Consider the following 24,946-nt stretch of genomic DNA (forward strand, 5'->3'; position numbering starts at 1 on the left):
CCGTTGGTGAACATTTTTGAACATCAAATGTGTGAAATAGGCCAAAAAGAAGAGTATACTTTAGGGCGGGGGGGGGGGGGCTTACAGTGATTGACATCTTACAGCGTTGTTCCTTTCACAGTGATTTCTTGCGCCATGAGAGTTAATCGTTAACGTTTCGTCACCTATATATCTGTACCTTGCTTCACCCTCTCGTGTGACTGCTGGTTGCAAACAGCCAGACAATGAGGAGGTGATGTGATGATCAGATATCCCAGTGCCTCAGCCGGCTCATGGCCGTGCTTGCAAATGAGACGTTTTTTGGCAATTTGCATCGAAAAGGTCTAATTTTGGACCAAATGTCTGCTCATTACCCAATTTGAATACGTAGCTCCGAAGCCCTTTGAGGCGCTTTGAGAATTACACGGATTCCTCATGTCTCGTGATTGCCGGTTTAGCGACTTCAGAATCCCTTTGTGACGCCGCTCTGTTGCAACGTGACCCGCGGGCACTTTACATTCTACGAGCGTACGCGGAGATTCACGTCGACGAGACTCAAGAAACATGAAGAAAACATTTGGTGCTAAAAGCACGTCACAGTACTGACCCATTCACACGCACTCGGCTCCCTCAGGAGGCCTCAGATTCAGATCCACACGACCCCCACGCCCCCTTTTCAGAAGACTCACACAAATCCCTAAGAGCCGGATTGGTCATAATTTGATTGGAACCGCCCCCCCCTCTCAGTGAGCCACTTTCCACAGCACGGCGGCCCCTCGGCGGCCCCTCGGCGGCCGTTCGGCTGCCTGTCGTGTTCCGCCAGAAGCGGCGTTCGTCCTTGTGTGGCCGCGGCGGGGAAAGCAACAGAGGCTGTTTACGCTCGCAGCGCCGGCGCAGATTAGGAGGAATGTGCTCCTCTAATCCCTCCGCGCAGGTGAAAACGGTTTTGTGATTTTTACGTCCATCTGTGCCGCTTTGCCGTCATTCGCTCTGTGTTTCTGGACCTCGCGGCCGTCAGTTTTAACCCCAAACGGCAACATGAGAGAAAAAGAAGGGTCAACGTGCTTTGTGTATTAAGCTGTTTAACATGTTTATAACCTCACATGTTCACACATTAAGTCGATCACAGCTTCTCTAGCTGCTCTGAGGAGTTTTTATCTTTTTTTTCGACAGAATCCGGTCAAAGCGACGATGTCGACGATCCGACATGCAGAGTAAAATGTTTCCGACGAAAGGCTGCTTCTGGTGATCTGAGCGTCTGTCGAGTATTGAGCCACAATAAGTGGCATGGTCTGTACAAAAATCTGCCACACGGATAATTAAATCAACACACTGCAGAGGTTTTATTTACATTGCAGATGTGCCTCTCTGTCTTGCTGTAATGTAATGAGCGCGCCGCCGCCCGTAACAAACCGCGAAGAGAGCTGGAGAGCAAGATGGCCGACGATCCATTTAATCAAGGAGATCGATGGAAGGCGGCCTCATCAATTATAGTTAACCCTAAACGACTGGGGAGGAGAGGAGGAGGAAGAAAGGGGAGTGGGGAAAGCCGCAGAGAGGAGTCAATGTGACGTTGGGGGACTTGATTCATAGCTGTGATACACTTCAGAGCTTTTAAGTGCTGTCCATATTTTCCACCTGAAATGAAGATTGAATTTATTCTCTCGGGGTTCTATCTCACTGTGGAGTGTGTGTGTGTGTGTGTGTTCAGTGCTGCACACTTTGTCATGTACAGAATGGATTCCAGTTGTGTGTGTGTGTGTGTTACTAGTAGGCACACGTTAGCTAACTAGGTGTTCACCTTATAGCCGCCGGTTCCTGCTAACCATCGGTATGACGTCATCGTCACAGCGTTCACACCGGCGTTAGCGCGTAGCTAACGGCCCCGCTGTTTAACGGGCCCTTTGATTGACAGGAGATGTTTTTTTTCACGCCTCGTTGTGTCGTTTCAGATAATAAAATATAATCTAGGAAGTCTTGAGTTAAATTCATTTAAAAACAAACCCAATAGAAATAGCTTCCACCCGTTTTCTCTCTGTAGCGGGGCGTTAGCTTTAACAAATGTTAGCTTTAACAAACGTTAGCTTTAATAGCTCCATAGTGGACCTGAGCCACGGGACCGTAAATCATTGCGTCACCATGGAGACGCTGACACTGCATTAAGAAATAGACCCGACTGAGAGTCGAATTTAATACGAACATTTTCTTTTTTTATGTGTTGAAAATGCCTCAAGAACCCAAACATACTTAAAAACGTACATCACTATAAGAGGCCTGCAATGCAGCAGAAACAGTCATTAGTATTTCCAACGGAGCTCTTTCTTTCAGTCTGTGTGTGTGTGTGTGTGTGTGTGTGTGTGTGTGTGTGTGGATGAAGGGATGGAAAGAAATAAATAAAGACAGCAGTCAGTGGGAGGGAGGGAGGAGGATGAGGATGAGGAAGAGGAAAGAGAGAGAGAGAGAGAGAGAGAGCAGGTAAATGCTCCCTTTCTCCCTCTCAGAGTCACAATCGACTGCAGCTAATAAATCTGAGTAGAAACGACACCTTAATTCTCTCTTAATGCTTGATTGGGAAGCAGCGAGGCGTGTGCACACGCTAACACGCGCACACACACACACACACACACACACACACACACACACACACACAGACCAGCAAGAGATGTAAAGGAGAACTGATGTGATGAAGAGAAAGAGAAGATCCGGTTTAACTTGATGAAGTGGGATGGTAGAAGTCAAAGGTTTTTTCCTCACGGTAAATTTACGGTTCAGCCCCGTCTTTTAAAAATAAAACTTTAAAATGAAAAGCTTTTATACGTATTTGATGAGTCCCTCGTTGTGATGTAACTGTGGGACGAGGAATCACACGTGTCGACTGGGAGAAAACAGACTTTATGTAACAAAGGAGAGGATTATCAGCCAATTGTCTCTACCATGTGTGTGTGTGTGTGTGTGTGTGTGTGTGTGTGTGTGTGTGCGCGTGCTGCCTCGGGTCAAGGCCTTTGTCTGGATGTAGATCGTTCGTCTCCTCAGCGGCGACAGCAGACGTCAACCTCTGTGTGAGTGATGGCTCGGAATCTGAACTAATCTGTCCGCTGTGCACACGCACACACACACACACACACACACGCACACACACACACACACACACACACACACACACGCACACACACACACACACGCACACACACACACACACGCACACGCGCACACACACGCACACACCCACTGAGGAGGGAGTTTTGGAGATGGTCTTCACCACGACCTGTCAGTATTGTATTTTTGTGAGATGAAGAATTATTTTTTCTCTGGTTTTATATTTGAGGTTTGTTGATCGGAAAAATTGTTTCACAGTTAAATAGAGAATAATAACTGTTTTTGTTTATTCTGTAAATATCAGATATAATTCTGATTGCTTTAATCCCTAATAAGCAATGTGCAAATGATTTTTGAACATTTTTCATGAACCGGATTGACATATGTTGAAATGTTAGACATGACACATTATTTTGTGGCTTCGGGGGCCCAGATCACACACAACATGGTGGTTTCCCACCGTGTCTTTATGCAGAAACACATTTAATGATGTTCTACTATCCCTCCCAAATGTCCTCCGTCTGCTCTGGTCCAACTACATCTCAAACATCTCGTACATCTCGTTCATGCTGTTCTTTCTCTGGAGGGAAAGGACTGTGGACGGAGGTGGACTGGACAGATGCTTTTCTACCACACCTGTAGCACCTGGGTGGAGACTCCCCCCCGCCCCCCCCGCCCCTCCCCCCCGTCCTCCATAGTGAAATTTAGCTGGTTCTAAAATATTAAATTTGAATGTTTAATGTTTGATATAAAAAAGTAAACTTGTAAAACTTTGAAAGTTAAAATAATTATTACAGTTATATTTGGAGATTGTGGCTTAAACAAACTTTCCTCTCTGAGTCACACTCAAACTAAAAAGAAGAGAAGATTGAAATATTTGGGGGAATAACGTTCAGTATTCTTCCGTTAATTCCAAACTACAAATAAAAAACGACATTCTGCCTGTGATTCATGCAGCATCTCAGTGCTCAGTCCTGTCAGCATTTCAAAGGTGTGATTCTGAATTTAGATCTTCTCTCATTCGTTAGACAGAACCTTCTGCTTCACTCTTCCTCTGCTCCTCTACACACATCTTCTCTCTCTCTCCTTCTCATCTTTGCTTCCACAAAGTCAATCCTGCAAATAGAAAGCAAAGAGAACGAAGGGAGGGAAACGTGTCGACTGGGAGGAGAGAGAGCGATGAAGAGGAAGTTGGAGGAGCGTTGGTCCTTTTCATCCCAGACAAACTCTCACGTCGACAACGTTCACACTCGCCTCCTTTTCGACGGATAAAACGAGCCGACGTGTTCCGCCGAAAGCGGAGCAGTCAAGACAAGGCGCGCTCCTCTCCCTGCCGCGTATGTATATCAAGCGCACCCTTTTTGGTTTGGGCTGCCGATGCTGGGGGGGGGGGGGGGTTGTGGCGGCGTGAGGAGGAGGACGGGCACCACCCACCTGTGTTGTAGTGCTTGGTGCAGTAGCGCAGGTCCTTCTCCTCCTTGAGGATGAACTGAGGTAGCGTCAGGCCGTCGTGCACCTGCACGGCTCCCTTCTCATCCCACTCGAATATGAGGTCGTTCATGGTGTAGCCGACTGGAGGAGAGAGAGCGAGGAGCACGAGGTGAGACTGCTGTGTGGGTCACTTGTGATGTGCCCCCCCCGAGGAGGAAGATGATCTTTCTGACCAGTTCAACACAAGCTGATGTGATGCTAAGAGCGCTCTAACCTTTCAGCGCATCATTCACATGAGTGAAGTGTGTTTGAGTATCCAAGGCGCTTTATGGATTTATGTTTTTGTCAATCTTGTTGTATTTGCCTCAAAGTGCTTTTTACAATCTGTAATGACGTCCACTGTCCTTGGACCCTTGAAATAAACAGGAATAAATATAAATACGAAGGAGATAAGAAATGGAGAATTGAATAAGTAAAAGAAGATGGATGGAGACAAAAAACTCAAATAAGTGAGTAAAGAAATTAGGAGGTTAAGACAGTTTGAAATACAGGAAGGAAGAAAATAAATGAAACATGAAACATGAAACAGGAAATGAAACAAAACGCAATATAGACTTCATTGTCGGACTTTACTACAGTTTCAAATGTACTTATTTTAGATTATAAATATACTTTTTTATAAGAAAATCCCACCGTCTCTTTCTCCATCTCAGTTGGTTTGTGCAGCGGCGACCTGATGAAAAAACGCCGCAGCCGGTGGTGCTTAAGTGAGGTGCTGCACTAAGTGATGCAGAGTGTGTGTGAGTGTGTGTGTGTGTGTGTGTGTGTGTGTGTGTGTGTGTGTGTGTGCGTGTGCGTGTGATGACTCACAGCTCTCCAGCTGCATGATGCAGGTCTGGACGTCCATCGGGAAGTTCTTCAGATCCATGGGACAGGCCAGGATCAGGGTTATTCTGCAAACACACACACACACACACTCAGCATCAGTCGGAGCTGAGAGGATTATCCGGAGCGGTATCGGTGTCGCTCATCCGGGCCGCCTCGCTGAGCAGCGACGGATCAGCACCTGTTTGAAATTGATAGGAATTAAACGTGTGTTTTTGGGGGATTAAAAAAAAACAAAAAAACAATGAGGTGTTGCCTTTGCCGTTTTTAAGACAACAATAACTGAAATGAAAATGTCACTAGCAGCCATTTATGAACATATAATTCTATGCTGAGGCATAGAGGCATTTCAGAAGATAAATGAGTGTAAATACATTACTCAGAAAAAAATGATCACACATCACAGATTTGAGGGATGAATTAAATCCCGATGACAACTTGATGAAAGCAGAAACCTTTTTCTCATTAAAAAACCCCAATTAAATCGCATCGAAACAGTCATTGATTAAATAATTCAACAATAGAAATACATTATTTTTAAGTTGTTAGCGAGTGAGGACACGGAAAGACACAAGCAGCGAGTACAAACGCACACACACAGACACACACACACAGCAGTTCTGCTGACACTCCCCAGAGCACCACATGTGGAGGGATTCGAGTTTCCGGAGCGAATCCCTAAACGCCGTTTGATCCCAACAGGAAGCAGCTTCTTCTTCTCTGGTGGAGGACCAACGGGATCAGAACCTGCACACGTGGGAATGACTCTTGTTTCACGCGGCGCTGATCCGTGAAACTCTGAAAAAAAGAAAATAAAAAACGTTCCCGAGCCGGCCGGTCACGCGTCGTCGCCGTGGCAACTCGTTACGCTTCTGAGTCTCAGGCGGAGAAATTAATTACTGCTGTCACGTGGATGGAATGTGTCAAAAAAAGTCAACTCATCCCAGAAACTAATGGGAAAAAAAACGTGATAACCGATTCGTTGCATTGGCGGAATTAAAGGCTTTCATTTTGAAACGAGATATCTGCACATTGGAAACTGTGAGACAGTATTTCTGCTCGTCTGCACCCAACAGGCGCAGTATTTGATTCTTTCTAAATTAGGAATGTAATCATCTGTGTTTTTAAGTTAAATTAAACCAATTAGAGTACCAAAACATGTTTGAATAAAGGAATAAGTTATTTTTAATTTAATCCATAAATTGGAAAGTCGCTAAATTTAAATAATGATATTATAAAAAAGCTAAGTTGGTTTTAACGCAGCTAATTTATTCAACTGAAAATAATTGATAGTTACACTATATTATAATTAATTCAGCAATAATATCCGTAACAGCTTTGCATTTCAGTTTGATTTCCCCAAAACTTACAACAAAACTAAATTAGAGAAAATAAGAACCATTTAGTAGCTTTCAATCACTACACTGGTCTTAAAGCTGTGGAAAGAAATGATGAAATTCGGCTTATAAGTCAACGTGATTGACTAATGACACTTCAAGCATTCAAACATAAAAATACTTATTACATAATTTCATTCAATAAACTTGTATTCGTATTTTTACTGTTAATTCTTATAGTTATATATGCAATATGTGTGTAATTCCAATTGTTTAGATGTCATGACAAATGCAGCCGTTACGCATAATCAAATACAAAGAAATGGTAGAATAAGCTGCTTTTACCGTCCTTTCATTGCTAAAAACCCGTGTTGCGATCCTGTATTCTACAACACGTACGTCAAAAAGCAATTTTAAATTCAATATAAAGAAAACAATAAAAATCGAGATCTTACTGGACATTTGCGCAACTGACGTCACTACGCCAGCTATGTTGTAAGCGGAATCCCCGTCAAAATAACGTCTGTGTTCGCCGATATTACGGATCTGAGACGAGTTTACAACGCCGTGATCGGCGTGTTCATGAGGAAAGAGCAGGCGGATGGATTTTATGTACAAATAATCGACCAATCGGTGAGTCAGAAACTATTTCGGGCGTAATATTGAATTGATAAGTGTGGTGGAAGCCATTTGCCTTCATATTCAGCACTGCGTGTTTTCGTTGATGCTGACTGACATAATTGGCCGCTGTGCAATAATTAAGCAAAAAGGTCAGAGAGGCCGGACTTTGTCATCAATAATGTTACAATGCTTGTGAAAGCAAATGTTAGCACTGCCCCAAACGGACCCAGTTCTGGTCTTTTTTTTCCGGCTCATTGGAAATTTCTTGATATTGATCGCTCGCATGCGCGAGCGTGTGTGTGTGTGTGTGTGTGTGTGTAACATTTACCGTTTTGACGTGTTAGCCTAACGACAAACAGACAGTGCCCGCCCTCTTACTGACATCACAGCACGTCACTGATCGCTTGATTATTATCGTTCTTATATTCACCCTTTTGTAACAGGTCATTTATAATTGGATGAATCAGGTTCCCATGATGCATTGCTTTGCCTCCTTTGTGATGTGTTGGTTTAATCAGGCAGCTCGTTATCTGTCAAATCACTTTGTGGCTGAATCTAAAATTTAACAAGTTATTTAACGTCGGCCATCATCCATCGTCCATCATCCATCATCCATCATCCATCGCGATCTCTGCGTCACTAAATATTAAGAAAGAAGCTAAATGTAATAATAACAAAAAAAGGCAGCTCCCGGTTTCCGCAGTCGCCAGCAGGTTGTCATGACGAGCAGGAGGTGATGTGACCGCACACACTCTGCTCCAACAGGACACCCGCTGCTACCGCGCGCGCACACACACACACACACACACACACGGATCCAGTCGGCCTGATGTGCGATACTCTGCCACGTCTGCACATTGTTGGTCCCTGACAGGATGCTGAATATGTATCACACACACACACACACACACACACACACACACACACACACACACACACACACACACACACAGCTGTCCCACTGCTCTGTGGTTTCCATTTCCTCCGCATTAAGACACAATGCTGCCCCCCCTCACCCCTAAAGAAGTGTCACGCTTTGGAGTCCAGCTGGATCCCATTTGTCAGCTAAACTAAATAATCTTTAATGAAAGAATCTGTCAGTCAGTCTTTAGACCTTTTACATTCGGTCAAATTGAATAAAAGTACGAAATTAGCCGGCAGCACCTTCTGTTTGCAGCGGCATCAAAGAGGTGCCGACAATTATCACTTCAACACTTTGACACGAGTGAAGTTGAGGGACTTCAGGGACGTAATGTGAATCCCAGGGAATTTAAGAAGATCTGACAACACAAACAGTTATGAATTGTGATGCAAATTGTGTCCAAAAAATCAATTACCTCTGTTTGCTGAGCTGCGTGTCAAAGCTGAACCAACTTCCCATCCTCAAATACTGACATTATACTACAGGACACATTCCAAATGGATTAGAAGCAAAAATCTGCAGAAAGACGTCACGATTTATCACCATGTTATGTTGCTTTTGTCTGTTTTTGCCGAGAAAAGATACTTTTTTTCTGTCCTGACGTACAGAACCCCCCCCCCCCTCCCCATCCCCATCCCCATCCCCCCGCCCAGCGACAAACAAACAAAGTAAAGTAAAACCAATTCCTCCATCTTCCCTCCGGACGTATTAACATCACCTTTTCTCTCTGACAATATCTACAAAGCGACAAACCCGCCCGCCTCCTGCCGGACGCCGAGGAGGGAGACGAGGCCGCTAACGGATTGGACTCGCCGCTGGAATACTAACAGGCCGAGTAGATTACCATGGCTGCTGCGTCTCTTTCTCATTCGCCCCTGAGCGGAGGCAATAAAAGCGAGGACGAGGAGGAGGAGGAGGAGGAGGAAGAGCAGCCACCGGAGGACTAAAAGGTTTTGTCGGCTGAAGGCGGCTATAACTCTGAGAGCCTTGAATGGGATGTCTCGGAGATGGAAAGAGAGAAGGAGGGAGGGAGGAAGTGGAGCTCCGGAGGAAATAAAAACCTCCAACTTCGACGCAGCCGAGGACCAAGGTCTCTGCAATGCAACAAACAGGAAGTCGCGGCAGTCGCCTTCCTTCTTCCGTCATAGTTGCATAACGGATTGTTTCAATACAACCTCCAGACTCATAACCTTTCTCCGTCCTCCTCTCCTGTTAAATCTCTTTTTAAATGATCATTGCACAGTTACAGCCGGGTTTCCCCCGGGGTCCCTGAGCGCTTCACAGTTAACGGAGCGGCCCGCCTGACGGTCCCGCCTCTTCCCTCCACTCACCGTATGCTGTACAGCACGTTGCCGTTTTTGGAGATGCGCAGCAGCTTGTTGTCGGTGGTCACCTCGTGGAAGTTGGCCCCCTTTTCGTTGGCGAAAAACAAATCGGGCTTCCAGATGGAGTCCAGCATAGAGGGGTCCAGGTCCAGCGAGTCGTCGGGGTACTCGCTGTAGGCCAGGCGGGGGTCGTTCCACTGCTGCCTCAGGAAGATGTTCACCCGGTAGTCCTGAGGAGGAGACAGAGAGGACGGAGCAGCCGTGAGAATCAGACATGTCACTGTTGCAGAGAAAGGGAGAAACCGGAACGGGAATCACATGCGCGCCGAGTCGTGGGGCGAGTGAAAGGCTGACACGGTAATGTGGATTTACCTGTGATGTCACTCCACATCGTCTTAGTTAGAATATCCTACTTTCTCCAGCTACACACTGTTTGCTGAACGCTGGGTGTGAAGAGAGGACTTGGTGACTCATATTCAATATGAATCAGAATCTTTTGATCCCAACACGCTTTGCAAGGCCACACTGACTTCTGCTCGTTATTTTAAACTCGTCCGCCCTTCGGTTTGATCGTGGCTCTAAACTACGACAAACCAGCAGCAAGTCACAGAAACACCTGGAACGCCAGCGGGGAGATGCTGCTTTTAAAACGGAGGAGGGATGTTGGAGGGTCACTGCACCGCTGACTCGAGATGCTGCAGCTCCTCGCGGTGGGGTCGGAGGGTCGGGCGGGACGGATGAGCAGCTGGTTCCTGTGTCTTCCTCCATATGTCACTTTCTCAGACTTTACCGATCAGGCCGAGTTGTGGCCGTGAGCCACTTCTTATTTTCTTATGATCCTCCTCGGCCTTTCATTCCTCTGATCTCACGTCTGAACTCCGTCCCGGCGGCTCGTGTCCGCTGCGGTTTGATCGGATGAAGCGCTTTTTAAGGTTGGGTTATTTTTACGGTAAAAAGCAGAGGCAAAAAAAAAAGGTGGTGGTGGACACGTGGACGGATGCGAGGAGAGTCTGGAGGGCGGCTGAAGGTCATCGGGCCGCTGCTCCCTCTTTAGTCTTAACAAGGCGGGATGGAGAGACACGGTGGGAGGGGGAAGATAAACAGGGGGAAGGTTTTCAAAGACGCTCGCAGAGCCTTCAGTTGTTTTTGCAATAAAGTGGGCGGATTTCTGGGAACAAAAGATGTATTTTTTTGAGCAACCCACAGTCGGCTGTGTCTGTCTATTTCATGTGCTTCCTCATTGATAAACACAATTTTACTTCTAGCAACCCGTGGTTTAATATACCACATACAGTATATACAGAGTATATTTCTAAGGCCGTAAATATCACCAGAAGACGTTTTTATTGAAGTTTAGTTAGTAAATCTTTTCATGGTTTCTTTTTTCAAACCCTACACAGCGTTAAATTCACAACCAACAGAATGTCCTGTTCAAATAAGACGCCCGTCGAATGTTTGACTTTAATGATCCAGAGGCCCAGAGTTCAGTGTGGGATTTACAAGGTTTCATCCAGCAGGAATGTGAGTCGATGGAGGTTAAATCCAAACTGCAGCGCGCTTCTAAAAGTTCCTGCCTCTGCTGTTTAACTGGAAGATCAATATGTCCGCTGCAATCTGATGAGTAGCAGGTTGCTGGTGGACTCGTCCCCCCTGCAGGAGTCATGTGTTTCTGGGGAGGGGCTCAGGAGGAAGGCCTGAAGGAGAAGGGCTGGGATTCATTCGGTTGGATACTATCGATGGATACTACGATAAATCTCCACCCAAAGACTTGGATGTGTCCGGTACATTTCAATTGCTGACAGTTTTTCAATGTAATTTTACAGTAAAAGGTGTTAAAAGTGGTCAAAGTTGCATACAAAGGTTGCTTTAAGGGTCAAAGTTTCATCACATATAGAAAATATGACCTACCGCTCACTTTTGAGCTTTGTTGTAAAAAATCTGCAGCCCGACCCCTATTGCCCCGCTCCACAACCTGAGTGTCTTTATTTGGCAAAGGAGGTGGCTATTAGCTCGCCCATCCGCCCCCGTACTTGTCAATTATTCTCAGAATATGGAGCTCGGACACTCCGGCCAGGCCGGAGCATCATTAACCCGCATGGCGTAACAGAAGAGCATCGCCAGGACGACCCACGGCCGCGCCGGCAGCCCCAGCGGGTGGCATTTAGACGAGCCATCAGCCACAGGGCTGCACGTGTGTGTGTGAAACACTGTCACATGTCACGTGTTCGTCCGAATACCTTACAGGAAACAAATAAGCTCGACCGTTTTGGGGATCAACATGAGGGAGAAACTGAAACGGAGGGGCGGACCATCCGTCGATAGCAGAGAAATACGGACAATCAGAGGAGAGGAGAGGAACGCCATCTAATGCCATCGCCGGTCACGCGTGGTGTTGACATGATTCCAAAGTCAGACAAGCTAATTAATGTGGCATTACTGAAGTCTTCAGCGGTTCTTTATGTTGAAGAGACTTCTAGTTGAAGAGCTACACCTGACTAAGGTCACGACGTAGCTCCACGGCGTAGCTCCACGGCGTAGCTCCACGGCGTAGCGTAATATGCGTCTTGGTTCCAGGCGGTACACTAACAGCGGCCTCCTGGGAAGCCCAGTTTGTTTGACATATAAGTCCCAGCTACTCTTTCGTGCTCGTCATAACACGGGTAAAAAGGTAAAAACATGTCCTAGTTTGTTTTTAAATGACATCACGAAGGTCGTGAATCAACAGATTGTTTCAAGGAAAAAACTGCTCATCTGGCGGATGTCATCCGGCCTGTCGAATGTCAGCTTCATGGGTCGATGGCTCCTCGTGGCTGCAGACGGCTGCACATCCAGAGCAATAAAGTGAGAGGGCCGCCGGACGGGGCACTCAGATTCAAATGAGGGGAGAGTAATCTGCGGGTGCAGATGAATGATATCAGGAGAGATGTAGGGTCGCGAATGGACGGACATATTGACGACGAGGCGGCTGCGGGCCGAACATTTGCTGCGTCGGGGCGTCGAGTTTAAAAGGGAAATATCTGGAGGTTCACGCCAGCGGTTTAATATCCTGACATCAGGCCGTTGGACCGTGAGACACTGCCCTGGAATTTTCCCGACCCACCACCGCCACGCTGCTACGAAACCATTAACAGAGGAAACGCTGTACTTACACAACGCCGCACTCATTTCGCCGTGCATTAAACTCGGGCAGTAAACCGCGCATGGGAGACTGCAATCTCACTCCCCCTTCTTCCTCTTGGTCGTCTTCCCCCCCCAAAAACAACAACAACAACAACAAGCAAAACCACATGAGCAGCAGCGGCCGCGTTCCGGTCTCAGGCCCGTCACGACATCCCGCCGGCTCCCAGGGCGCCGCTCAGGTGGGGAGGAGATGGTGGGAGGTTACGGAGGCGTGCGCATTATGGCGCCACATCTGCTCAGCTCAGACAAACACTCGAGGGGGAGAGAAAGGTGTCTCCTTCCCGCCGCGTGGCCTCGGAATGAGGCACCGCGGGACGTCACATCGATTCACAAAAAAACAGCCAAAGATTAAAAAGTGGCTTGAGCTATTTGATGCTTAGGCCAGAATTGTGAGACTGAAGCAGTTTGCAGATATAATAGAGCCCGTGCTTACTTTCAAATAAAGGTCACATTATAGAATTATCCACACTGACCTTGTAAAACATTTTCAATTTCTTTTCCTTCTGTCAGATTTCTTTTTGACTTGAACGACCACTAAAGCTGCAAACATACAGCTGTTGTTATTGATTCGGGTGACATTAACGCAAGGTTTATATAAAGAAGAAGGTCAGGAAGGTTTTAGTGAGTTTTAGCCCGATGAAAACAACCTGCATGAGGTCAGATTGAGCTGACTGATCACTTCATTTTTCATACAAACAAGGGCTGACGTCTTTGCAACGTCTGATTGGAGGTGAATACGCTACAAAGTCAGATCAGGATTTACAGGCTATTGTCAATATACACATTGGGCTGGTGGGTCCAACTGCGCTAGATCTCAATCTTTTCCAGGGGGTCTTCAGCATATCAATAACAATAAATATGAACATCAAATCAATCCAAAGATCTAAGTGGGATGAGAACTATTACATTTTCTTCCTTCTTTTTCTTATTATTAATCTTTGATGTCTTTCGTATTCCGTATGAATAATGCTACACCGGGTGTAAATGTCTTGGTACTGTCACTTTGATCCACAAGTGATACTTGATGTGTGCGTGTGTGTGTGTGTGTGTGTGTGTGTGTGTGTGTGTGTGTGTGTGTGCGTGAGTGAAGAAAGTGAAGCAGAATTCTGCGTTTCATGTTCAAGTGTGGGATTAACAGCCGATGTGAGGACAAGCTCGTTCCTACAAGGAGAGGATGAGGGGGGAGAAAACGAGTGGAGGAGAGGGATGAAGAAGCAGAGGAAGGGGTTGCGTGAGTGTGTGTGTCTGTGTGCGTCTGTATGTGTGTGTGTGTGTGAGGAAGGGAGAGAAAGAGGGAGCGAGCGAGGGGACAGGGAGAGCGCTGAAACAGGAATAAAGCCGGGTACCGCCGGGACTTGAACGCGCACTGCGCCATTCTACCGACTCCATCTATCACTGGGCTCCAGCAGCACTGTGTGCGAGTGTGTGTGTGTGCGTGTGTGTGCGAGTGTGTGTGTGAGGATGGAGGGATGCTGTAGTCCGAGTGTGAAGCGAGAGCCACATACTGCACGGACAAATGGCGCTCTCGGCCTCCGGAGCTTTAAAATGGATTTTCCGGTTTGATGAAAACGCGATGAATCCAATTACGTCGGAACTTTCTAATCCGCCGTTTGAGAGATCGGAGCCGTCTCCAGCCTCGGCATCACCGAGGGGTTCAACGTCAGCGATGTGTCGCCGTGTCTGACAGACGGCGAGGCCTCGTGGACGCGTAGGATGCCCGAGCCATCCGAGTTGTGACAGCTTCTCTTTGCTCTTCCCCCGGAGGTGAAGGGTCGGTGCGTCGGAAATAAATCCTCTAAGATCAGGACGAGGGAAGTTCCAGAGAGAAATGAGAACATTCCTTTAGGGCAAAATGAAAGGGGCACTAATGGTAAGACAATAGAAGTCCCCCAACAAAAGACAGCCCTCCGTAAGAGGCCCCCTAGTGGTCACAAAGGGGCCGAGGGACGGGGAACCGCGAATATCTGCCCTGGGTTGAGAGAGAAGTTTGGATCCGGAGTTTGTGCTGCGTGACGAGGATCTGCAGCAGGCAGCACTTTCAGTGTGTGTGCGTGTGTGTGTGTGTGTGTGTGTGTGCACTGGGGTGGTTGAGCTCAGGATATTCCTCCCTTCCTCTGGATGTTTCTATATTATTTTTATTATTTACGATAACGGACGAGATCACGTAGATGTGAAGGGACATTTCAATAACTAAATTTACCGTAAACCCTTTATTATAAAATCTACCTGGTGTGTTATTCTGTGTATAACATGAGATCCCAACTGCAGAAGGTTTAAACAGATCCCAATTAACATGTTGTATGTAAACTAGAGTGTTTAGCGTGTTCGCATTATGGCAACATTAATGGACGCAATGGCTGATGAGATCACCTGCTGACACACACGCACGCACACACACACACACACACACACACACACACACGGACACACACACCATAGTTCAGTGCCACCATGTCTGCTCTGTGAGGCTGATGGTTCAGTTATATTAAACACTAATGGCTTTTCTGTGTAATGAATGAGCGTAAATTTCCCCTGGTTGCTCGCAAAGGAGCACGACTGCAGCAGCGTTGTTATGCAAATGGCCGCCGCAGTGACGCTCTTCTTCAAATGAAGTGTTCGAAATGGGAGACGAGCTCAATGAGGCGAAGGCAATTCCAAACACTCAGCGGGCAGAAGGCTTTTCATTTTTTTCCCATGGAAATGAAAAATTAAAGTGCGTGGCGTGTAAATAACATCCAAAATCTACACGTGTAGATGTATGACGAGGTCATTTTAACGATGATTGAGCTTACCATTGTCGTTTCAGCGATGGACCCAAAACTGTTGATAAAAATGTTGCAGGTTACGTTCACCGGCGGACCTGCAGAGAGGGAAAAGAGCGGGAAAGAGAGGGAGAAGAGCGGGAAAGAGAGGGAGAAGAGCGGGAAAGAGGGAAAGAGACGGACGAGTGAGACTTCAGCAGAAAGTATTTTTTGTGTGCTGGCAAACAGTTGCCTGATTACACGTCCATTTCCACGGAGCAACATTAGAGACAGATGTTCACCCATTTGCCTGCAAATTACAGTCTAATACAACTAAATAAAATATTGTGGTCACATCGTGGAGCGGAGGGACGCACGTTGGAAGTAGAAAGATGTCTTATTTTTCGTAGCTGAGCGGAGAGGAAGAATTCATCTCTGGCTCCTTTCATATCACATCATGTTCGGCTGATATGAAGATACTGATTAGTGCGGCTCTGAGATTTATTGCTTCATCAATCTCATCCATGCCCTTTGCCTTGACATTTGTTTTCAGGCTTTAACATCATTTTACAAAACTTTGATATCCTTGAAAAAAGGCGTCTTCAACCCACGGTGCTGCTTGAATCGCTGAAAAAAACAAGAAAACCAGCTTCTAGAAATCCTTCTTTCTTGTGTGACGTGAAGTAGTTTTTGTTTTTTTATGTGAGTAACCAAGTGAAGGAAAGTGACTCGGAGCTGGACTTGAGCACCAGCCGGTCGTTGTGAACGTCTCGTTAACACTTGAGAAAACGAGAGAGAAGAAACTAAAGTCAGTTTCGAAACTTGAAGCGATTTAAATAGAGAGTTTAATTTCAAAAGGAATTCACAATGTCAAACAAACAGTCCCCGTCTCACTCAGCGTGTCAGAGATGACGCGTCCGCCTCCAAGGTGGTTTCTCAGACGAGTCACAGTGGAAGTAAATAGCGTTCGGGACCTTTTGCGGCCGCTCTATCGATTCACCGCATTACCACGTTGTACAAACACAAATGCGATTACTTGGCGGCGGCGGAGGAGAGGCCTCCGTCAGCCAGCGGACATCGTATTGACTTTAAATTCAATCGAGTTACACCTTAGCGCCTCTCATCCAGGTGGTTAGATGATGACAGAGACCACCGATACTCCGGGCTCACTTCTCTTACAGCGTTAACGAGGAGCTCAGAGGAGAACCTCAGAGCAGAACCTCAGAGGGGAACCTCAGAGGAGAACCTCAGAGGAGAACCTCAGAGGAGAACCTCAGAGCAGAACCTCAGAGCGGGGAGAGAACTGAAGACAAACGTCTTTTGAGAACGCCTTTTTTGCTAAATTAGTCCAAAGGTTTTAAAGCTAAAGGCATTAGAAATGTCCCCATAATATGTATATATATATATATATATAAATAACTGTCAGGACTTGTGGGTGTTGCTTTCCGTCCTTTTCACCACTTATCTGGATGTAAAAGCGGCACAATGAGGTCTCAGAAAGCGCTTTTCTCATCCACGTAAACACACTTAATCCCGTTTGCAAAGATCCCTTATTGCTTCACCATAATAACTCACATACAAACAGGGCAGTCCTGAAATGCAAGTCTGCACTTTCTTGTATGTAAAATGAAATAGCGATGTGCAACCATCGGGTCGCTGCTTGACGTTGTTTGCTAACTTTCTGCGGCGTGATCCTCGTTTAACGCAATCAGACACATCGTGTTACCAAACGCTATTTTCAGCTGGATCACAGAGTGTACTGCTTGAAAGGTGAAGAGGCCGCATCGCTGTCGTATTCTCATACGTGTTCGCGTAAGTTAAGGTCCAACACACGCACGCACACAACTTGGACACAGAGGTTGCGTTTAATGTCCCTGGTTGAATTCAGTGTCTAATTCGGCTCGCCGGCGGCGAGCAAGGGAATGAAGAAAGGGGTCTGGATTACTTTGATGGCCAATTACTCTCCCTGTCACTGTCTGAGGACGGCCGGAGGCCACTGGGGAGGAATATTATCTGAGAGTAATTCTCACACACACACACACACACACTCACGAGCACGCAGCTGTGGTTAAGCCATAGAGGAGAATCATAGGGTTGAAGATGCTCGGCCGAGAGGGAAAAATCATTAAAAGTAGCCGGAGGCGGGCGCTCCGCCTACGTGACTTACATCTACAGCTTCTAATTAAAAAACAAACAAATTAGATTACTCACAGGACTCGCTCAGGAAATTAAGATAGAAGCGGAGAACAAAAGTTCAGATATTCAATCGGCCAGGTTTGCTTACAGATGAGAGAGAGAGAGCAGTACTTTGTTTCCTGTGGCCTGATGAACAGAGAGAGACCGTTAAACTGCCAGGAAACATAACTGATGCTTTAACCGAACAATGGAACCCTGATAGACATTATGAAGAGAACGCGTAGATCTTTCATGTCCTATAACTGCCAGCGTCGACAATGGCTGCCGAACGCAGCGAACGAAGCCCTGAAAAGTCCGTCTGAAAGAGTCTTAATACCGGTGAAGTGTTTCAGAGGGAGACAAAAGTTCTAACTAAAAGGCTTTGTTTAACGTACATGCGCTTATTTTTCTTTAAAAGGGCTCATGTTCTCTGAGGGAATAAGTCATTTTCTCACAGACTTCAGTAGGACCGGAGGAGTCGCCCCCTGGTGGTCACTAGAGGGACAGCGGCTTCGAGGCCCTGCGGCTTCAGCTTCACTTCCCAGATGGACGTTGTCTCCCGGTGGAGAAACACCAGAAGACGAAGGTGCTGTGGAAGCTTCTTGGAAAAATGATCGCTTCACAAAACCTACTGCGTCGGCCCGATGTACACGGGCCCTGATGTGTCGTCAGAGGGTTTATCCATAAACCAGCCGGCGCTACATTACCACCGCGTTGCCCCCCCCCCCCTTCATTCCTCTCAGAACGGCTTTTGGGGCCTAACTCAAGTCCTCTGACACATTTCTCCTGCATACTCGCTTTGTTCGGAATCCTCCCTTCAGAGTGTCTCTGGCTGGAGGGAGGCGAGCGGAGGGATATCATCATTCGTCTTCGTCTGACGTCTCGCGCGGCACGTGATGCGAAGAAAAAAGACTTAGGAGGAGGAGGTATTACTCCCCCCCCGCCCTCCCCCCCTCCTCCATGTAAACCTCCCTCTGCTCTGCCACAGCGGTTCGTTTAATAACCACCCAGAGAAGGACAGAGACGGTCTCGCTTTATAGCTTTCCAATAAAGACGGAGACGGGGGTGAAGCAGGAAAAGACGGAACGGAGGACGAGGGGACAGCTCATTAACTGTCGTAGAGGACAGGCTGGCAGTGTGACTCGCGGGCTACTGAAACTACACACTGATGTTTGTCTGAACAGACACACAGACGCACGCACACCGCTGTACTTCTATACAGTCCTTTAAGGACACTCGGTGACATAATGCATTCCTTAGCCGGTCGGACAATGAGGGACACTCACCAAAACCCTGTTTGCAATGACGGAGGTTTAGTTTTCATGATGTAATTACGCACACACTATTCACATGCGCACAAAGGAGTCCTCGAACAACACACACAGAGGAGGAAGTGACAAACACGCAGCGTCTAACTATGTCACACAGACAGGCCTTGTGGCCGCTGAGCGCCGTGCACGGAGTCCCCGCGGAGGGACACCGGACATCAAACTGGACCGGACTGTGAGTTCCAGACTGCTAACTCAAATCTGATCACCTTTCATCCTCGCAAAGAGGCGAGGGTTTCAAATGTGACGTGCAGAATGAGCGTGAATTATTTAGGCCACTGTGAGAATGTTCTGGTGAGATTAATTCCTTCCCTGCAGCCCTTTGGCGTGCGGACTTAAAAAGTTACATTTACTGAACAAACACACGCTATCCAACAAAAACACACACACACACACACACAGAGGCGGCCTGCTGAGGTGCCCCCCCCCCCCCCCCCTTCTTCTGCTCCACTTTCATTAAAAACAAGTGACAACAGCGATAAAGCAGGATGGAAGGACCGGCCGGGCTCGGCCTCTCAGCACTTCTGCTAACTGCAGCCTCTTACTGGAGGAAAGCTCTAAACACTCCCTGAGCTCCGTGCGTTTGATTTCCGCGCCAGATAGCGCCCAAAACATCAGCTTCAGGGACAAATTGTACCAGTCGGTTTCATTAAAATACACAGAGGGGCCCCCGAAACTGGCTGCATTTCAGAATAAAACGTCCTCTGTGGGAGGCTCAACCACTCTGTATTCTGCACGTACCAGGGCCCTTCCTTTGGTATATTTACGCACTGTAGCCCTTTAAAAACGTTTTCTTTAATTGTGATCATTTTTCATGAAAGGGATGAACGAAATATAGTTTTCATATCACAGGGACATAACTGGGTCTCATTGAAGCAGTCTAAACAGAGAGAAATACTTACTGATTAATCCGGGACACAAACAGCGTTCTCCTGTGTGTGAAACAGAATGTTTCACTGCAATAGAAACGGCCCAATCCAAGCATAGTATATTTGGTGTGATGTAATAAAATACTGCACCGGTCCTCATCATCTGCTTATTGTTCAGCTGAGAGTTGGTAGTTATCTGGTCAGTAGATGTGTCTGAATAGATCAAACGCTTTTATTCTCCGTTCGATCTCCAGTCGACAGTGATGTCTAATAAACAAACCCCAAAAGAGCCGACTCTTCATTCATTATTAAGTCGGGAGAAGAGCACCGTCTCCTCCAGTTTTAATAAAAATGACATCACACCAAAGGGACCAATCACATCCAGACGTACGACGGTCAAGGAGTCACGGTGACGCTCTCAACCAATTGTAGCTTCCTCCAAAGCAGTATCCCTTCCTGTCTTTCAAAATCCTCTGGACCCCACTTTGGTTTAGACTTCTGCCAGTAGATCAATGACGCAACGTGTCACTCGAATGCAGCGAAACGAAAGAAGATCCAGCATTCGGGCCTCCCCAGCGACCCCCGGTGAGGCTCAGAGAGGCTCACAGGTCTCATCAGCATCAATCCGGAGCTTCGCCGCGGCCTTCGCCCGGCCTGTGGTGGAGCCTGGATCTGCATCTCCCAACAATGACTCAGCCGACAATAGCCGGCGGACTTCCTCGCCAACAGAGCTCGCCCGAGCCTCCGTCCGCAGCAGGAAGCGAGCTGTGCGTGTCTGAGGAGCAGATTTAACTTTTGATGAGCTCAGGAAGCCAGGCTGCCAGATGTCGTTAGTGGAGGAAAAATCGTTTGGACAAGTTCATTCTGGACTCTTTGAATGAATTTATGTTTTAATAAGAACAGCAGGCAAATTTCACCGGCAAAGTTTTAGCAACATCTGCAATATTACAGTATTTAGCAGCTTTGATGAGATGAATAACTGATGAGGGGAGGACGGGATGAACTAACACCCATAGCTTATGTGATGTCACAATCATAGTCAGTGGAAGCCAAACCACCAAATTCCCGACCGAGTCAATTTGTAGCCTGAACCTCAACAGTAACCAACGTCAACCAACATGGTGGTCGAATGAACTCAGTCACCTAGAAACCAGAAGAGCGCTCCATACTTCTACAGACAAAATGCCATATTTCTGTTTTCCGAACCATAATCATTAGTATTAGTAGTAAAAAAAAACAGCACATAAGCAGACATTTGTTCGTCATTGTCACTGGTCGTTGGGCTCAGCTAACACAAGAAGAAAGCGGGTGGGTGATCCGCCTCAGAGCGGCTGCAGAACGCAGGTATCTGGGGGACCACACGGGATTCACACAACTCTCAGCGGTGGGGCCTAATTCATCAACAAATGGCACACAGCTAAACAGAGAAAAGAGAGCAAAGGGGCTACAAATGACAAGAATTGTAATGTGAATTATACGCAGGACGGCCTCCTTTTGCAATACAGCTGGCTTCAGCCAAAAACCCTGGAATGGCCGCGACGCATTAAATATTTATAGTGCGTCATCTGCAGGCTATACGGTCAGAGGAAAGCAGTTTTATTTTTTATTGCACTAATATATATCACCCACACATGCTCATTTTACAAGCAGGATGGGCGAGCGAGTTTGACAGATAAAGAGAAAAGAGAGAGAGCGAAGTGGAGGTTTTTTTTCTGTTCCCGATTGCTGTTTTTCCTCCATTATGTCCGGACACGACAGCCGATGAGGTGTTCATTCTATCCTCCGCGCATAAACATCAGAGCCCAAATGCCAGCAAGAGAAAAGAGAAAAATAAAAAAAAGTCCCCCTGGGAACTTTAAAGCATCATAAATCTCCGGCCCGGATGGTGAAACAGTGAAATAATGAACATTTTATCAAACGCTGAGAGGTTTATTTTCCATGAAGTTGCTCTGCTCGACTTTGGCGAAAAGTTTGCTGAAAGTCATAAAACCAATTCTCCACCATACTGCTGAAAAAGCAAGTGTGCTGCTTGTTTTGGTGGAATATGAACTCTTTACTCGCGTCGTTTGAACATTCTGGTTGGGTGGTCAGGTCACTTCATCTCGTCAAGGGGGACGGGCAAGACCAGTCCAGCCCATTACTGGTTAGGTATGTTAGTGGTGGTAAGAAATACAACCACTTGAAGACGTTACTGCAAACCTCGTGTAAGTTGAATGTTAAAAGTTTCTGGACCGAAACTATCAAAAAGGTCCACGGATAATCCAAGCTCGAAGGACATTAAAGCGCCGTCCTTCTATCGACTCGACGATGAAGCACTACGGAAACAAGGCGGCCTTCATTTCTTTAAACCTCTTTCTTAATACCTTCGCTCCCTTTACCTTCTGCCTTTATTCCCATTAGTTTCTGTCCTGGTTCTTGTTAGTTTCGGCCTTCATTCCTGTTACTTTGTCTTAATTTCTGTTAGTTTCAGCCTTCGCTCCCTTGTGTCTCAAAGAGACGGCTCTCATCATGCTCACGCGTGTGCAGACTTTACCTGGCTCCTCCTATAGAGGCTTAAAGCAAGGAGGTAAACAGTGTTGTTGATCAGCGGCCGGGTGGGGGGAGGGGACGGGGACTGGAGGGGGGGGGGGGGTACTTCCTGTCACATTTTAATTGGAGCAGCGAGATGAGGAATAGCAGTTTCTCCCGCCGACATGTTCAGCCATCCATCATCGCCTCCTCGTGGGGGGGAACTTTAGAAAGAGAAAAAAGTTTTCCCAGCCAGGGAGGAGAAATGTCATTATGACAAGTCTTACTCCTCCTCCTCCTCCTCCTCTTCCATGAATCCATTTATATCTCTTCGGCTTATTTATTCTGCCTCATCGTCACTCTGCCGCTTCTTCCCCTTTCTCTCATTCGTATTCTCTCCTTCAGCCACAGGGTGCTCAAGTTTCATTATGAGATGAAATGTATTCAAAGTGGGAGGCAGGAGAGGATGGCGAGACGGATGGATGCACGCCAGCCTGGTCAGAAATCACCTGAGGCTGTGTGCACGCGTGTGCACGCGTGTGCACGTGTGTGTATCTTTGCATATTTGTTTAAAATTGCCATTCGTGCCCGGGAGCTTTTTTTTTGACGTTGTGTGTTTGCGTGTGTGTTTGTCTGTCAACATGTGGTTCCATGTGTGCGTTTCCTCTCTCACATTTTCCCTCTGTTCATACATGTTATGTTATCTGGCACGCACACGATGAGACTACACACACTAACACACACACACAGTCTAATCACGTGTCAGCCTGTCCGCCCTCATCTAACCTGCTCTCTCAATTTAAAACAGAGTGTATATATATACATATATATTTACATATATTTATGTAAATGAATACATAACAAACAAAAACGCAACTAAAAAGCCTGGATTTGAGAGAAACAAAAATCTTTCCACCCTTTTAGTCACATTCACATCAGATGATGTGAAATGTGTCTTTTCACACGTGACGTTCGGTCACGTCAGCTGGTGTCGACACTTTCAGGCCCCTTAAATCCAACACGGGTCCCTTCGCTTACCCAACACATCGACGTGACGGCTGCCTGACAGAAATCAATAGGCGGAGACTCTGTTCTCTGTGGATTACTGAGGTAGTGATGCTCTGTGTGTGTGTGTGTGTGTGTGTGTGTGTGTGTGTGTGTGTGTGTGTGTGTGATAAAGATCAACAGAATAAAGGGAAAATGAGAGCTGTGTAGTGTTTGCATTGTCGCTGTAGTCCTGTGTGTGTGTGTGTGTGTGTGTGAACATGTGTTTGCTTGAGCGTTGAGCGTTAGCCTGTTCCGATAGTGTTTGCGCAGATGGACTGTGTGTGTGTGTGTGTGTGTGTGTGTGTGTGTGTGTGTGTGTGAGAGAGAGAATTTACGATGATCTACGTGCTTTAATCGTTTTGCGAGGAGGGTGGATAGTCCCTGATTTTAGCGCAGTCCACCTCCTCACCTCGTGCGCTGCGTCTCTCAGCCCTGCACTCCCTGCACTCTTGTAATACATTAAAATCCTCTTAATACGAGTGATGAGCTGTTAAGTTTAAAATTTATATCTTCTCATTTTTTCCCCCTCTTCCCCTGCAGTGTCTTCAACATGTCGGCCATGGGACCAAACATCTCCTTCAGGAGCTCTTACGAATGTAAGAGTTCCTGAAGGAGATGTTTGGTCTCTCTGGATTCTGGAGGATCTACAGAGGGGTTTGTTCGCGCCTCGTTACCCGAATCAGTTACACTGGAAGTGTACGGAAATTAGAACTTATTCAATACTTTGGATATTTGAACGTTTGTCCCGTGTGTGTCTCCGTGAACAGGACATGAATTCCTTTAGCCGCAGGCGTGTGGTGCACTAACTAGGCATCAGGGATCCTTCATATCCGCCGGGCGTGACGGAGGACCCGTTGCGTCGCGTTAATACGAGCGCGTGTTTATCTCTCCCCCGGCGGAGGGAAGCCCCGCCATCGCGCCCGAGCGGCTCCTTCCGCCAGCGGCGAGCCGCCATGTTGGATGGGCATTTCAGGAGAGGAGGGGGGGGGGGGGGATATCCTGCTTTACATTCTCCAGAAGCACACTCGGTGCTCCAGCCCGCAGTCATCATTTTGCAGTGTTAGCTTTCTGCACCGCCGTGCAATCACATTGCAAAAGGTGCTCTACACGAGACAGCCCACTTGGATAAGCACGGGACGAGACGGACGGAATCCTCGCGGCCTCTTGCGAGGTGGGGGAGGGGGGCGGGAACTGTTGGCGGACAAATATCCGGTGGCCTAACAGTAATCTGCATAAGGCGGCGGCGGCGTAAGAAGGTGAGTTGTGTGTAATGTGTGCTTAACATCCCACAACAGAAGGAGCCTCCTCATCAGGGAGGAGGGCAGCGCTCGGGGCGCCGACCCGCCGACTGGATTCAGCTGAACATGCTGTGAAGAGAGAGAGAGAGAGAGAGAGATCCTTCCTCCCACGTCTCCCCCTCGCTGATGGCTTCCTCTGCCTGTCGAGTGTGTGTTGTGTGCTCCGCTCCTGGTTTCTTTGACTCATCCATTCATTATCTGCTC

The 24,946-nt window shown here is 47.1% G+C and overlaps 1 protein-coding gene across 2 annotated transcripts in view; it reads right to left on the minus strand.

Annotated features, from left to right (window-relative positions):
• glra1 (glycine receptor, alpha 1) overlaps positions 1–24,946 on the minus strand; it is a 65,938-nt gene that overhangs the window by 12,329 nt on the left and 28,663 nt on the right. For both annotated transcript variants that reach the window (XM_040174385.2, XM_078101978.1), the window contains 4 exons: positions 15,569–15,636; positions 9,603–9,826; positions 5,377–5,459; positions 4,510–4,647 (listed from right to left, as the gene is read on the minus strand). In XM_040174385.2, the coding sequence (XP_040030319.1) occupies positions 4,510–4,647; positions 5,377–5,459; positions 9,603–9,826; positions 15,569–15,636 (513 nt within the window). The remainder of the gene's footprint in view (positions 1–4,509; positions 4,648–5,376; positions 5,460–9,602; positions 9,827–15,568; positions 15,637–24,946) is intronic.

This window comes from Gasterosteus aculeatus, chromosome 4, assembly GCF_964276395.1.
Source record: "Gasterosteus aculeatus chromosome 4, fGasAcu3.hap1.1, whole genome shotgun sequence".
Classification (NCBI taxonomy): Eukaryota; Metazoa; Chordata; class Actinopteri; order Perciformes; family Gasterosteidae; genus Gasterosteus; species Gasterosteus aculeatus.